Raw genomic sequence first — 16,285 nt, 5'->3', positions numbered from 1 at the left:
GCCAATAGCATCAGGATAACCATCCATAGAGTTGATAACCAAATATCTGCCTCTGGCCTTAAAATCAGAGATGTTTACTTTTTTCTCGGCATTCTATAATGATTGGAAATGACAGCCTTTACATCCTTAAGGACCAAAGAACTTCCAGAAACCCACAGCTACTTATCTTAGCTCTTTGCTTTTTACTTGTCTTTATCCTATATCTTCATTTTGAGCAGATGTTTGACTGCCTGATTGCAGGTATGAAACTATTACCGGAGATTTGCTTCCAAAGCCAGATGTGGAGGAAGGTCTTTGCTGGTAAGAGCCAGAAGAAGCAGTGATAGGTGCCAGGGTCTGAGAGGAGCAGCCTTGTCCATTCCCCATCCCAGCTTCCTTTCTTTATTGTGCAACAGAGCACCACATTTTATTTTCTCTTTGAGAATCAGGAGCAAGTTAAATGTGGCACGGCAGAGAACCAGTGAGATTTTATCTGCACCATACCTGTATGCTTTCTCAGAACACTTCACTTTGTTAGTGGAGCCATGCCACGTGATGTGGGACCCATCACAAGACATGAGAGTGTGTTAAAAAGCACTAAATTGAATTAGAAAACCAGTGTGAGAGTGTAGTAGGAACCTTTACATGGCGGCCCTTCCATTTCTGACAAAAATATTGTGCAACAAGGTTTTAACACCTAAACAATGAGAAAAGTCCTCAAAGGAAGAGATCTAAAGGCACCTGTTAAAAAAACTGTATCATGGAAGAGAGAGGTATTGGCATATACAGCAAAGTTCAGAGTGGTTTAGGCTGAAGTGAGTTTACAGGCAGTGAGACAAGTTGGAGACTTTGAAAGCAAATTGGACAATCCTAAACTATGTATTTAATTTCACATGAATTAAGTCACTTGAATGTAGCAACAATGATTTAAGAAGAAAGTAAAGATAACTAGGTAGGCCTACACATCTCTATTTTCGTAGATATTTACTTTGCCAGGATTAGTCTTTGCTCAAAAATGATTTTTGTGGGAATGTATTCATCATGTAATTAATGTATTTATTCAAACATTTGTAAATATTTGAAATATATTTGGCTAAAAATATATTTTAGGAAAAGCTTATATTTCCCACACATTTATTTGCTTTAGTCACTATTTCTGTACAATTTAAAGATGTTAAGAGAGACAGAGATGAGGACAGAGAGTTGAAAGATGGCACAGAAGTAATTCAATCTGCAGTGAGCCCTTGGTGCTTTGTTAGAGTCAGAGTCTGATTGGACCAAGCTGCGTCTTTGGAGGACTGCCTGTCAAAGATGAGTACGCTTTGCTTTTCTTCAGGTGTGGCACTGCACAGCTACAGTGTCCTCCTTGTGCAGAGGGTCTGCTACCCACAACCCACAGTGTCCATATCTCGTTAGATCTTGCACTTGTCATGTAATACAGAACTTGGCTTTTTATTACAGGATAGCTGTGGCAATTGCCTATAATCATGATCTCCTGACTTTTTCGCTCTGTGTCAGATGCAAGTTTGCAATTGTACACGGTGTGAGCATAATAACAAGAAGTAGGCTACTATTGTGTGTTGAAATCTGGTATGAATAAGGCTTACTCATGAATCAGAACGATTTGCTCCTACATTATGTAGGTTATTTGGCAACTACAGTCTGAGCAGTACGTATCATTCCCAAGACACAGCTGTTGCAATTTCTGGGTATGTTTGAGTTTGGCTAAATTTTCCCTGTCAAAAGGTGTAAGAACAGTGATACCAGGCCAGTCCAAAGTCTCCTCTGGATTGACAGTATGTCCCCAGAACTGACCTATAATAAATGATTTTGGGCCAGGCAAAACCTGAAGCGTGCTTTTCCCTGCCCCACTCTCCCAAGAGATTTGTCGTTCTTGGGGTCTGTGGCTCTGAGATCTGGCTCCTGAGCCAAAAGTAGTGTTGGCATTTAATTGCCAGACCCAAAATTCTTGGCACTTGGAGGCCACTAAGGGAGTTTACTTTGATATCTTTTAGCCCACTTCGCACTGGACAGGAACCCAGATGCTCTTTCTCAGTGTCATAGGAAAACAGCAGGCCCAGATTCAGGATGTTATTCTTTGGGAAGGTCTATATATTTATATTGATGATTAAATAGTTATGGGCATTTCTTTTTTCTTTTCTTTGCCTTGCATGGGCAGTAGAAATACCTACTTGAGAAAAGTTGGTCCTTTTCAGGCTGGCCTGAAAAGCCCTTTTCTGTATGTTAGTTAGGGTTAGCTCTCACACAAAGACAACTGCTCCATTGTATTTGTTCCAAAAACGGCAGAAAACTTATCATTAATAGCTGCATTACTACAGCTGTCTCTTGCTTTATAACTGCGACAGTTTTGTGGCTGTCACAAGCCTTCATAAATTCGTCCACCATCTATGCAAAATCTGGATTCATTGCCTGGATGGTGCTATTTCTCTGCAGCTGTATGGGATGCTATGTGGAGGTTTTGGAGAGAAGCATTTAATTGCCCATAGTCTGAATGCGGATCATCCAGCTGGGCTAGCTTGAGGCACCCGCAAAACAGGGAGCCATTGGCAGCATCAGGAGCAAGAGCCACAAGCTGAGGTGCCTGGGCTCTCCACATTCCTGCAGCCCCATTGCAGTGCACAGGGACACAAGAATGGCTGTGCTGGATCAGACCAAAGGTCTCTCCTGCCCTGTGTTGAAGGGTGGCCAAAGGCCAGGAGGAGGAGGTTGATGAGGCCTTCTACAGGCAGCTGCAAGCAGCCTCACAGTCACAGGCCCTGGTTCTCATGGGGGACTTCAACCACCCTGACATCAGCTGGGAAGACCATACAGCTAGGCAGGCGCAATCCAGGAGGTTCCTACAGAGCATCGATGATAACTTTCTGATGCAAGTGGTGGAGGAACCAACAAGGAAAGGTGCGCTGCTGGACCTCATGTTAACAAACAAGGAGGGACTGGTGGAGGATGTGAAGGTTGGAGGTGAACTCGGCTGCAGTGACCATGAAATGGTCGAGTTCAGGATCCTGCGTGGAGGAAGCAGGGCGATAAGCAGGATCAAAACCCTGGACCTCAGGAGGGCTGACTTTGCCCTCTTCAAGGAGCTACTGGGAGGAATCCCGTGGGCCAGGGCTCTCGAAGGAAGGGGGGTCCATGAGTGCTGGTCGCTCTTTAAACAGCACTTCTTCCATGCACAGGAGCAATGCATCCCCCTGAGAAAGAAATCGAGCAAAGGAGGCAGGAGAGATGCATGGTTAAATAAGGAGCTTCTAGCGGAGATCAGGCAGAAGAGAAAGGTCCATGGAATGTGGAAAGAGGGACAGGCCACTTGGGAAGAGTACAGAAACGTGGTGAGAGCATGCAGGGATGCAACGAGGAAGGCCAAGGCTCACCTGGAATTGAAGCTGGCAAGGGATGTCAAAAACAACAAGAAGGGCTTCTTCAACTACATCAGCAGCAAAAGGAAGGCTAGAGACAACGTGGGGCCGCTGCTGAATGAGGCGGGTGTCCTGGTGACGGAGGATACGGAGAAGGCAGAGCTACTGAATGCCTTCTTTGCTTCAGTCTTCAGTGCTAAGACTGGCCCTCAGGAATCCCAAGCCCCGGAGGTAAAAGAAGAAGCCTACAAAGAGGACGACTTTCCCTTGGTTGAGGAGGACTGTGTGAGGGACCGCTTAAGCAATCTGGACACCCACAAATCCATGGGCCCCGATGGAATGCACCCACGAGTGCTGAGGGAGCTGGCGGATGTCATTGCTGAGCCACTCTCCATCATCTTTGAGAGGTCCTGGAGGACAGGAGAGGTGCCCGAGGACTGGAGAAAGGCCAATGTCACTCCAATCTTCAAAAAGGGCAAGAAGGAGGACCCAGGGAACTACAGGCCGGTCAGCCTCACCTCCATCCCGGGAAAGGTGATGGAGCAGCTTATCCTGGAGGCCATCATGAAGCAAGTGGAAGAAAAGAAGGTTATCAGGAGTAGTCAGCATGGATTCACCAAAGGGAAATCATGCCTGACCAATCTGATAGCTTTCTACAATGACATGACTGGCTGGGTAGATGAAGGGAGAGCCGTGGATGTTGTCTACCTAGACTTCAGAAAGGCTTTCGACACAGTCTCCCATGATATCCTCCTAGGGAAGCTGAGGAAGTGTGGGCTGGATGAGTGGTCGGTGAAGTGGATAGAGAACTGGCTGAAAGGCAGAACTCAGAGGGTTGTCATCAGCGGCGCTGAGTCTAGTTGGAGGCTGGTGACAAGTGGTGTCCCCCAGGGGTCAGTACTGGGCCCAGTCTTGTTTAACTTCTTCATCAACGACCTGGATGAAGAGTTAGAATGTACCCTCAGCAAGTTTGCTGACGACACCAAACTGGGAGGAGTGGTAGATACACTGAAAGGCTGTGCTGCCATTCAGCGTGACCTGGATAGGCTGGAAAGCTGGGCAGAGAGGAACCTGATGAGGTTCAACAAGGGCAAGTGCAGGGTCCTGCACCTGGGGAGGAACAACCTCATGCACCAGTACAGGCTTGGGGTGGACCTGCTGGAGAGCAGCTGTGTGGAGAGGGACCTGGGTGTCCTGGTGGACGACAGGTTAACCATGAGCCAGCAGTGTGCCCTGGCTGCCAAGAAAGCCAATGGGATCCTGGGGTGCATCAAGAAGAGTGTGGCTAGCAGGAGGAGGGAGGTTCTCCTTCCCCTCTACACTGCCCTGGTGAGGCCTCATCTGGAGTACTCTGTCCAGTTCTGGGCTCCCCAGTTCAAGAAAGATGAAGAGCTACTCGAGAGAGTCCAGCGGAGGGCTACAAGGATGGTGAGGGGACTGGAGCATCTCCCCTACGAGGAGAGGTTGAGGGAACTGGGCTTGTTCAGCCTGAAGAAGAGAAGGCTGCGAGGGGACCTTATAAATGCCTACAAATATCTGAAGGGTGGGTGTCAGGAGGATGGGGCCAAGCTCTTTTCAGTGGTGCCCAGTGACAGGACAAGGGGCAATGGGCACAAACTGAGGCACAGGAAGTTCCGTCTGAACATGAGGAAGAACTTCTTCCCTCTGAGGGTGACGGAGCACTGGAACAGGCTGCCCAGTGAGGTTGTGGAGTCTCCTTCTCTGGAGATATTCAAGACCCGCCTGGACGGGGTCCTGTGCGGCCTGCTGTAGGTGACCCTGCTTCGGCAGGGGGGTTGGACTAGATGACCCACAGAGGTCCCTTCCAACCCCTACTATTCTGTGATTCTGTGATTCTATGAGAGTAGAGTGAAAGCACGCTCTGCGCAATGTGCCCTCCCAGCCTTTGATCACTTCAAAGTTGGTAACTTCCCAGGCCAAATACAACTTTTCTATGAATGCAGCAACACCTCCAGTCTATTCTTGAACCTACATAATCTCTATGCATCAACAACAGTCTTTGTCCAGCCTCTGGTTTCCGTGTCACAAAAACCTTCGCTGCAACCTCAGTGCCTCATCCTTGTAGTGGCAAAAATCACTGCTGAAAGGCCTTGGATTTGTTCTGCCATCCAGTGACTTCCTGTGATCTTCCCTGACTTTCCCTGTCAGCTGACATAGTGGAGATGGACTTTCAGAAGGCTTCACACATGTGGGAAGGGACTGGTTGTTGCAAAACTCTTGTTTTCCAAGGGCTGGTCCACCAGCAAAGATCACTGGAAGAGGCCATAGCTTTCACCTTCAAGTCCCCCCATCCGTTTCTTCATAGAAGCCGTCAAAGGCCCCTTGAAGCCACCTTTATGCAGGGATGCGTGTCCACCATTTAACCATGGGAGAGTTTCTTTCTGGAAAGACTTGTCTGCTGGTCGAGTACTACTGCATTTCACCACCTGTGTGCCGATTATAACAAGAACTAGACCCACGCTGTATAATTTCTGTCTTTGCAAGGCATCTCGTCTAAGTTCCTGATGCCGCTGGCTGCTCGGACAGGCTGCATTTGCATCAATGGAGAGAAGTCCTAAAAGCAGCCCAGGACAAACACTTTGCAATAGGAATCTGCAGAAGGACGGAGAAGTAGTTACATGGATAGCTGCCAAGTTGCAACAAGGCCTGTAAACAAGGATTTCCTCACTGGTTAAGAAACTGAAACAAACAGCTATAAAAGCAACTGCTAATCACCAGAAGCTCTTCCCTGTGATGTCATATCAGGGCTTTTCTTAATGTAATTGTAAGCTGGTTATATCAAAATCAAGAGCTAATTGCATAACTACTAAGGTATCTGTCAAAATGGAGACCTGGACCTGACTGATGTTTATAACAAAGTCATAACCACAGTTAATAATATGAATAACAAATTAATGGATAGTTCCAATGAACGTGGTGTGACTCAACTTGACAGTTGCAGTTGTTAACAACCTCTGCTCCTTTCCATTCAATCTTCTCTTTGGTTTTATCCACTTATGTTACCCATCTCTGCTCCCACTCTTCCTCGGTTCATTGCTACTGTCCAAACACATGCTAAACCCTAGTTTCCCTCAGATCACCCATTTTGTGCTCTATAGTCTAAGAGATTATTTTGAGGTTTTTCCTTTTCTCAAGTCTTTAATGCATCACTGGCAGAAATGCCGCAATGGAGCGTATTGTATAGAGCATAGTGTATATTGTATTGTATGCAATTTTGTTTTATACATGGTAAGAAGTGCGGAGACAAAAAGACTGTGCTGTGCCTTCATAGTATCATAAGCTACCACTAAAAAGGACAATGCTATGTGTAATCAAGGACCTCCTAAATAAGTTATTTGTTTAGGGATCTTGGTCAGGGCACCTCCTTACAGATATGGAAAAAATTGCATCTCTTCTGCTAGGTATCAATGTTTTGTATGTAGGTACACACATCTTCTGTCAGCCATGCTGGCTTTCATATTCTTCTGTGTGCAAGAACAAAAAGCTGTTCTGGTGGTTAAAAGGTATGGTGTGTGATGTTCCCCCGTGACTTCCTCCAGACTTTTGGTGTAACCTTGAAGAAGATGAATTTCCTCAAAACCTTAGTTTCGCATCTATAAATCCAGGAGTGCAACAAGGGCATTAGGAGCCCCACAGGTGCATTAGGAAAATGAACTGATTACTGGCTGAAGGACTGGTAAAACGAGTAAACAATCTTAGATAAATGATAGACTCATCTCTGTCTCAAATGCAAACATGAGAGCAGCCATCATTCTCTAATACCGTACCTGCACAGGTGGTCTTGCAGCTGTTGTCCTTCATTGAACAGGGATGACCTTTAAAGCCTTTTGTGATGGTACTACCTGTTCCTAGTAGACTTCATTATCCTCTTGTTTAGAGGAGGCTTCTAGTTAACAAGTGGTTGAAACAGGTTTCAAAATGTTTTATAATTTTTTAAAATGTCAACCTGTTTTAAAACAGGTTTGAAAAGGGTGGAGGCAATGTAAATGAACAAGGGAGAAGCTTGGATGGAGAGAAGAGGCTGGAACAAGTAGATGACAATGGCAGCATTGTGGAACCACATGGTGCTTTGAGAGGGCACAGGTCCATGCAATGATTCACGACCCTTCACTCCTTCTCTGCCATTTGGCTTGCAGAGTTATAAGGCAATGGCAGACTCCGCTCAGAACATGACTTTCTAGTTTGCACTTGGAAAATTCCAGCCAACTTGGATGGACATTTCTGCAAGAGCTGAGACACATTTCATGAAGTGCTGTGCTAATAAATAATCCAGATAGCACAAGACTGGCATGCAATTCCTTTCACATGTATGGAAGCAATGTCAGCAGTTGTCAACAGCTAACGATGCTTAAGTATGTGCTTTGATTTCTGAATAGGCTTTCTATATTTACAAATTTTTTTGGGCTGAGCTGTGTAACCACTTATGAAACTAAGACCAGCATTGCCTTTTCCCATGCTTACAGTCTCCCACATCTTCTTAAAAGTTATCGTACCTTGGTGTTTTTGATCATCCTTCACAAGGACCATGTTTTAGTCTATATCCTGCTTACCATTGCCCAACAATGTATTGAGTTTAAGACCAAAGTATACTTTGCTTGCTTGGCAATGATCAGTAACCACTAACTGAACTTCTGAGCAGAAACCTGTTTTGGTTTACGTATCTGTGCTCTGTGCTCTCTAAGTGCTCTTTCACATGCATCCAGATGAGTGCTGCTGAGGTGAGCTGTACACTAAAAGCACAATGTACTAAGGCCTGTGGTATGTCTTAGTCACTGTGAAGGTTTATTCTGAAGAGTCAGAGCAGTGCCAGGGAAAGCCTTGCCCACAGGCAAGATTCACAGAGTTTGAGGACCTTTATCAGCAATGGTCTCCAGAGAGGAGCTTCAGGCAACTGTTTTGCTGAACCAAGGATATTGATTACCTCGTAGATAAGGTCCAAGAACCTAGATGTGATTTGCTATTATGGAGGAGGCCAATGTGAAATAGAGAGGCTAGGTTTAACATGGCTGTGATAGTCTGCATTGCTGAAGACACGTAGAGTGTCCATGTGAGACTATGGCTTCTATCCCAGGCACTTTGTATGACCGTATACTCAGTGAGAGCCAAGAAAGTAGAGCTGCAGTAGTAGCCAGTGAAGTTTAAAAGTAAGATTCACTCACAAATTTTGGTGCTGGTGCTTGCATTGTATTCTGCTATTAAATTGGCAATCTTTTAGAATGTCCGCCCGGCAAAGGTATTAATCTTAACCTATTTCTTCAGAACCCATCTTCACTACCTTTTTTTAAAGAGTTCATGAATGAAAACTAGACAAAAGGGGTCTTGGGTATAAATGTTCCTTGTAAGTCAGATATGTCTACTCTTAATGCTCTCATTCATTCTTACTTGCAGGAAAGTTGCTGTAGACTGCTAGATCAGTTGGAAGTCCTGGAGGACTCCAGCTGGATTATGAGCTTACTTAGTTCCACTGTGAAAACAGGATTAGTTGTAGTCTTGTGACAAAACACAGTCTGGAGGCTATGTGTTTATCTGTGGCTTACTTTGATACGAAAGAAACTGATGGTGACATCTTCATAGAAAAGATGTATAAAATGTGAAGACTTGGCTGTCAATAGCAAAGCACATGTTGGCAGCGCATCCAAGTCACAGTATTTATGTCAGGATGAACCATTGCTGCAATGTAAGCTTTTAATCCAGGCTGAATGAACTCTCTCAACAAATCAACCGAAACAATCAAACTGTAATCTTCACCTGAGTGTTATGCCCTGTAGGACCAAAATTTACTTCACAAAATGGTGGCTAACATTTACAGACTTTCGGCTGAATTCTCAGGCACAAGAAGACCTATTTTCATTGTGGTATAAATGCTCTTGCTTCCAGTGAGTTGTCCCGGTACGTTATGGAATTTTTTTACCCAATTAATTCATCAGTGTTCACGTCTTTACCTTCATAATGGCTGCTGCAAACCAGCCTGTGAGGGAACGAGGTGGCTTACTGCACCCTACTTTTGTTACTTAGTTATAACGTTGTGCCTTATTATTTCCATGCTGTTTCCTTAGGCACAACTCTTCCATCCTCACCATAAAAAACAAAGAACATCTGCGGGTATTTCTTTTTATTTATGTGTACAGAATCTACAGCAAACTCCTGTGGGTTATCAGTGCTAGCTGCTTCCTCTAAGTGAGACTTAGAGATATTTTTAACCTCACTCATCATATTTGCAAATATTTTCTGGTTTTCGTATACGTTAAACACAATGAAAGGATAACACCTCGTGTCATTCAGCTGGCCTTGTCTTTGCTGCCATACTGAGCTACAGCTTTGTGGTAGCTTCCCATTCAGTACCAAATTTTACTTGAAATAGAAAGATATCTAGGAGAACTGTTCCTGCTGTAAAATTAATTTACTGAATAGCAAAGCTTTGGTTTCAAAACTCTGAGTCTCAATCGAAAAATTCAAATTGGAATTACTGCTGCAATGCACTGTTGGTGCTGCAGCTTAGTCTCAGTTCCTGCACAAGATCACATCTCCCAGGATGTATTGCTCCTGCTTTTTCAGAAAAATCCTGGCAGAGAATATGAGAAAAAGTACTATAACTACATGCTTTTATAAAGAATGTCAGAGGCATTTCTGAGTCAAAGTAATGATGTTTAAGGCAAAAAATATATTAGTTTTAGCTAAATGTTAAAGATTGTTTAGATTCCCTTACTGAGTGAATAACAATCTTGGGAACACTTTATGAAGAAAGAAAATCTGTAAGTGTTGATTTCTTGGCTTGGCTGCTTCTGGTATTGATTTTGTTTCCACTCCCGTTTTCTTTGAAATCTGAGGCACTTCTGTGTACTGCTTTCAGCCTTTTTCCCAGTTTGTTTCCATGATGTTTCCCTCTGATAATGGTTTCTTCAGATGCCCAGAAGTTGTAACTACCCACAGTGTCTGCATCAAGGGTATCAGTGTCTGGCCAAGACCTAATTTTCAGCTAGTTTATTTTAAATGGAAATGACAGAACTTTCTAAAAAATATTTTCCAGTGATAGATGTGAGATTACACCACATATCACTGAAAAATTCTCTGAGGTGGAACTAAGGAAGTCTGACCTCTTAATAAAACCTCTTGGCTAGTAATACGTGGTTCCCACTGGCTGACACTGTGAGAGCGGGAACAGTGAAATAGTGGCAATACTTATGAAAAGCCAAAAAACAGGTGTATGTATGGAAAGGCATTATTTCTAGTTCCACTTCACCAAAAGAGTGCATATACAAGGGTGATCTAATGACATCTGTGCCCTTGTTAGCATGTACAAATCTTCCAAGAACAGCTACATGTACCCAAAATGCCACTTAGGCAATACAATTTATTCTCTGTTACTTCATGGAGGAGTTGGGGTGGATGGGAGAAGTTGAAGCACAGCTCTCTGTGGGCATCTCTACTTTATATTGTGTTGTTTTTTGTATTGTTTTCTTTTGATGATTATATCGGTGTGGTACAGGGAGGGTCTAGGTATGGATTTAGGCCTTTTTAGTTGGACCCTGTGTGTGTTTGGAAAGGAAAAGTGGCAACTTTTCAAATGAACTTAAGACTCTTATTTCATACGTATCGAAGAAGGAGGTCTGCAATTGTTTTGGAGACGACGCCCAGATATCTGGGAACTGATCTCTTGGGCTGGTGTAAAGTATAAGATGTCCTATCACTTCCTTCCCTGGCAGTCAAGGCTGGAAGGGAGACCGGTTAGTTGGTTTCCGTGCAATGTAATTGCCATGACATGATTATCCTGTTTATTGCCTTCCTGCATAAACAGGGGCATCACGTGGCAGCAATTCCACATGACACCTTGTGGTCTCACCTGGGCTGGTCGTCTTCTCCTGAAGCAGTACTAAATTTACCTTGTCTGTCACTCTTTGAATCATATCTGGGTACCAATGCCCTCTGAAATGAGTTACCTAGGAAATTTGTAAAATCTCTCTCACTAGAGCTAACTCTCTTAGAGCTGGAGCAGTTTTCCTAACATTTATCTTTGTTTATTTCCCTCTGGCCACGCAGAGCCACAGATCATTGTCCTCTTTGTATCAATCATTTGGACATTACAGAACTGACTATTACCATGTTATCTGACAATCTTTGTTGTTGTTGTTGAAATAGCAAACTCAATTATTTCAGCTCTTTCTCATATGCTAGGCTGTCAAAGTCAATCCTCTTCAATCTGGACATGTTTAATTTTAATAGCTGGTAACAGTTAGTCTTTTATGGTGGGAGAAGGAAGAGACCACTCTCTAGAACTACAACAGGGAAGACACTGAGCATTCACTTGTTCCTGTCCAGGGCTGGACGGGTATGCAAAGAGATCTCATAACCTGCACTTACATTTAACATCGTGTATTTGGGATCTGGTCCAAAATTTATCTAAATCTGTGTTGTATATATAAGTTATCTGATAAGTCCTACTACATTTTAGTTCTGGGCATAATTTGTTGTTCTTCATGCAGTAGCTTGGCTGTAGTTGCTTGGTTTCAGAATCAAACATCTTTGCCTCTATCTGCATTCTTGTCTTGGGCTATGTTGAGACCGAGGCTTCGCTGGTTGCTGACTGAGCTGGTGTTACATGTGGATCAACAAGTTGTGGGACTTTTCTTTTACTCCTGTTAAGGGTGAAGAGCCTTGCTAAAGACTGGACTAACTTCTCAAGCTGGCTGTAGGTCTATTGTGTTCAGAGAGGATGAAGGACTGCACAGAGATCCCAACACAGGTCTATCTAGATACAGGATTGTAAGTCACAAGTTTAGAGCTGCTTTGATACTCTGAAGATATCAAATGCCTGCCTTCTAAATCAGGGTAATTAGCTAGTATGTACAACACAGATATCCCAGACCATAAATGAATACATTCTCTAAAATACGCATATATCAGTAGTCTACAACTGACAGATACAGTTGCTGAAGAAACAGATACTGTCACTCAAACCTGCTTCTTTGGAACCATCTGAAGAAGTAACTATGCAAAGTTAATATTATCTTTTTCAAGTATTAAAAATCAATGGAAGAATTTTAGAAAATATTGTGTGGGACAGAGCTAAAGAAATTATTTTATCCCCTCCTTTACCAATAAATTTTTATCTACAGGTACGTTGCAAATATTCTGCAATTTAAAAATGCAGTAATAAGTCTAAAAGTATCCTAGTATTACTTACAAGAATTACAGACATCTGCATTTGTGATGCTAAAGTAATTTCTTCCCTGCTATGGACAGTAAAGGGGAAACTATCAAATGAATGCTGAAAAACTGAAAGAAGTTTCATGTTCACGCAGTATCAGAAGACTTGAAAGATAAATTACACATAATCTGATTTCAAAAATTGCTTTAAGTAACACCTATTCATTGCCACATGGGTTACACCACAAGTCTAAAGAAAGTGTGGAATGAGAACCAAGAAGCTAGTAGAGAAAGAATAATATAATTAATGATAAGGCATTCTCTTCTTGTGGGTTGTGGAAATATCAAAAACCGTAGTTATTTTTTGTCTAATGCATTTAATCATGGGGTGTCAAAGCAGATTACAAAAGAGGAAAGGATCATTCTCACCTTTTTACTGATGGGGAAATGCAGACGGAGAAGCAAAATAAATGTAAATGGAAGCAATTGCCCAGAGTGACTTAGCAGCCTGGAGCAGAGCTGGGACCAGAGCCAACATGTCATGAGATCTTTTCCGGCAGGTTACCCACTTGGTCATGCTGACTCTCAGCATGTATCCCACAGTACCAAACTGCCTGTTATTAGACCCAAATCTGACCTGTTACTGTGGTTACAAAACAAGTTCTTAGAGCTGGAGACATTAGAGAAAGCTGTAGCTGCCCAGCAGACAAAAGAAATGCCCATTGTCTAAAAATAAGTGCAAACAAAGTACAGAACTGAAGGACAGCAGATTTGCTCTGAATGGGAGGGCTGGAATGGGTGAATCACAGTGTAGAGAGAGCAAGTCCCACCACTCTTCACTGTGTTTTCAGGGTCTCAGTTTATTATCCCAGGTTCATGAGACATCAACTCTTTTAGGCACTGAGGAGCAGAAGCCCAGCCCTGCTCCCTAATAAAAAAAACCCCATTATCATCTCAGTAGTATCAGGGAGAATCCTAACCGCCAAATATTCTACATACACCAGGCTAGCACACAAAAGGAAAGTTAGTTGCACAGACATACAAGTACCCAACCTGCCTCTCACCTGAAAACTCTGTCGATCCCCAACAGAGAACTCATCAACACCCTGTGGCGGTGCATGGCATAGCTGTGCTCACCTGGCCGGGAGGCTGACTGAGCCAGCTTGGGGCTGGGGGTGGTTCCTGGGAGCCCACCCCAAAGCAGCTCCCATGTATTATGAAGATTTAATACCATACTTGCAGCTAACTGTGCAAGCTTGTGTTAGATTAGCATCTTTCTCAGAAATTACAAGTTTCTTCACTATCAAGGCTCAGAATTTAAATTAGTAAGGTATAAAAGGTGCATTTCTATTTTTGCAGATTTGTTGATGGTGAAGGGATGTGATCGCATGTTGGGTGAGACAGTCGGCTCATTACTCGGTCTGGGCTACAGCTATTTGGGAGCAGCAGACCAGAGAGGGAAGATCCTTCATATCCAGACCTTCTTTAGCTTTTCTGTTTCCCTCTCAAGAGCAAAGGACAAACTTAAAGCCTTGTCTAAATGCTCAGTTAAATGAGTATTTTACCCTTTAAAAGGGTTGTCTCCAAATGTAAATCTTTTTCTTCTCCATCACAGAAATATGTTGATTTGCAACAAACAGAGGACATACCAATGAAAGGTTTTGTTAAGTAACAGTAGCTCTGCACAGTTTTTTTTCTTACCAGTTGTCTTTATTGCAGTAGCTTCTTTGAATCTCCATTAATGACAAGAGCTCCCACCAGCAGGAGGGAACAAGTAGTAGCGAGTGCTATAGAAGAACGACTTCTAAGAAAAATAATAGGAACTATCTTTGCTTTTTGCAGCTTGCTGTCTATACAGTGCTACTAGGCTATGCTCTAAGATATTTATAGTAATTTGTTAGTTACAATATATCTTTTCAAATACAGTTAGTCAAACTGATTGCTACATAAGCCTGTCCTTGCCCACTGCTTCCCCTGAGACTGTCCGGACCAAAACCATCAAGAACTGCAAAGATCCAGTGTGGAATGAAACATTTTCCTTCAGGATCCAGAGCCAAGTAAAGGTACGATGCAGCATGCATTTGTTTTTCTTTTGGGGCAGAGATCTCATTGTGTGATCAATATGTAGGGTATCATTAAAATAAATATGTGTGAGGGACTACAATGATATGGGTAAGGGGATGTGGAGTAGCATGCAGCTGCAAAATTAAATTTTATTTCCTGATATACAAAAGATAGCCAAGATATTTCACAATTATTCATATAATGTTCTATCACTTTTCACTTTGTTGTCTTCCTTTTTTTTTAAAATCACTGCTTTTCAAGAGTAAAGGTGAGAATTTCACAGTAAATTGAACAACATAAAAGACATGTATGAGCTAAGTAGTGGAAACATCACAGTGCTGTACTTTTTTACTATTCTTTTTGAAAGCCCTGCAATAAAAGGAATCACAAAACAACAGTTGAAGTTTGCAAACAAAGACCAGCTGAGCTTTCACCATGATGATAAATATTAGAGCTTAAGAATATTTGCAAGTCCCACTGTCTGCTCCCTCCAAAAGACAGCATCAGTCTAGGAGTTCACAAAGATCAGTGATAGACCAAGCAAGCCAAGTTTCACACCTGGAGCTATCAAACTCTACTTTAGAACTTGTACCCTTCATTTCCTAGTGCTGGTGGCAGAGCAGGACAAGAGCACTTCTGCCAACCACCAAATCAGCAGGCCAGTCCCCGGCTCTCTTGAGTGTTGATAAACTCCTTCAAAAGAGCATTCAGAATAGCTAAAGGTGTTGCTACGCCACAGGGTCTCCAGTGAAAAATCCATTGCCTTTGTCTGCAGAAGTTGCCCACGATGCAAGTTCTCAGGCTTCCTTCCACAGAGTTGGCTGGTACTGGGTCTGTTTAGTACGGCGTTTGGCTTTAACACGTCTGCCCATCTGTGGCCTACATCCAGTGCTTTCCCTGCAGACCTAAAAAAATTCCAACTTCTTTCAAAATACCTGTAAGGCACAATTTCACTGAGCCGTGCAGGTTTATCAGAGAGGCAAAAGGCAGGGGACAAACTTTTCAGCATGTCACTGTGGCAGAGAAAATCTTGTTTAGGTCTGTTGGGCTGGTTCCCATCAGGAACAGGTGTGTTAACTGAAAGGCATCTGTTTTGAACATCTGATAAAGCAGTTGGTGAGGAAGGGCTCCCCGGACTGGTGCTGTGGGCAGCAGTTCCCCGGCTCCTGGAGGGCAAGCCTACCTGGTGCTGGTGGCACACAGCCCCACTGAGGGCCAGCTCTGAGCTCCTGGCTCCCAGCAACGCTGCCCTCATGTCCTCTGCCACGAGCAGATAGCAACGGTGAACTGCCCAGACAGCCCCGGCTGCTTCCCCCACAGCATCCCAGTGTTGCAGCCAGTCATGTCCCTTCGCCAGCCAGCATCCGATGCGTGTCCCTCCTGGCTAGCTGGGAGTAACTGAGGGACTTCAAATCAGTTGGTCTCTAAGAAAATGGCAGCCATCTTAACCAAATAAGGACAGCCTGTTGCAGTATCACAGCCAGGAAAACTGATCTGCTCTTCAGTGTAAGCCTGCCTTCTACAAACTGCAAACTATTGCTTTCAAGCATGTCCCCTCCATCATCTTCCATCATCCTTTACAGGCTCTTTGTGGCTGGCCTGTAAACCAAGTTGTGGTGGCTGCTTCGCTCTGCCCCTTGTCAGTATGTTTCTTTCAGCGGGTGTGGTGGGCAGGAACCCATCCCGACCCTGTCAGCCCCAGA

The 16,285-nt window shown here is 43.6% G+C and overlaps 1 protein-coding gene across 1 annotated transcript in view; it reads left to right on the top strand.

The window, feature by feature from the left end:
- The window catches only part of LOC104328115 (cytosolic phospholipase A2 epsilon), a 36,763-nt gene that overhangs the window by 3,314 nt on the left and 17,164 nt on the right, over positions 1–16,285 (top strand). Inside the window, exon 3 of the mRNA XM_009933087.1 lies at positions 14,445–14,581. Within this exon, the coding sequence (XP_009931389.1) occupies positions 14,445–14,581 (137 nt within the window). The remainder of the gene's footprint in view (positions 1–14,444; positions 14,582–16,285) is intronic.

This window comes from Opisthocomus hoazin, chromosome 7 (assembly GCF_030867145.1).
Source record: "Opisthocomus hoazin isolate bOpiHoa1 chromosome 7, bOpiHoa1.hap1, whole genome shotgun sequence".
NCBI classification, from domain to species: domain Eukaryota; kingdom Metazoa; phylum Chordata; class Aves; order Opisthocomiformes; family Opisthocomidae; genus Opisthocomus; species Opisthocomus hoazin.
This window is presented reverse-complemented; position numbering and strand designations above follow the sequence as displayed.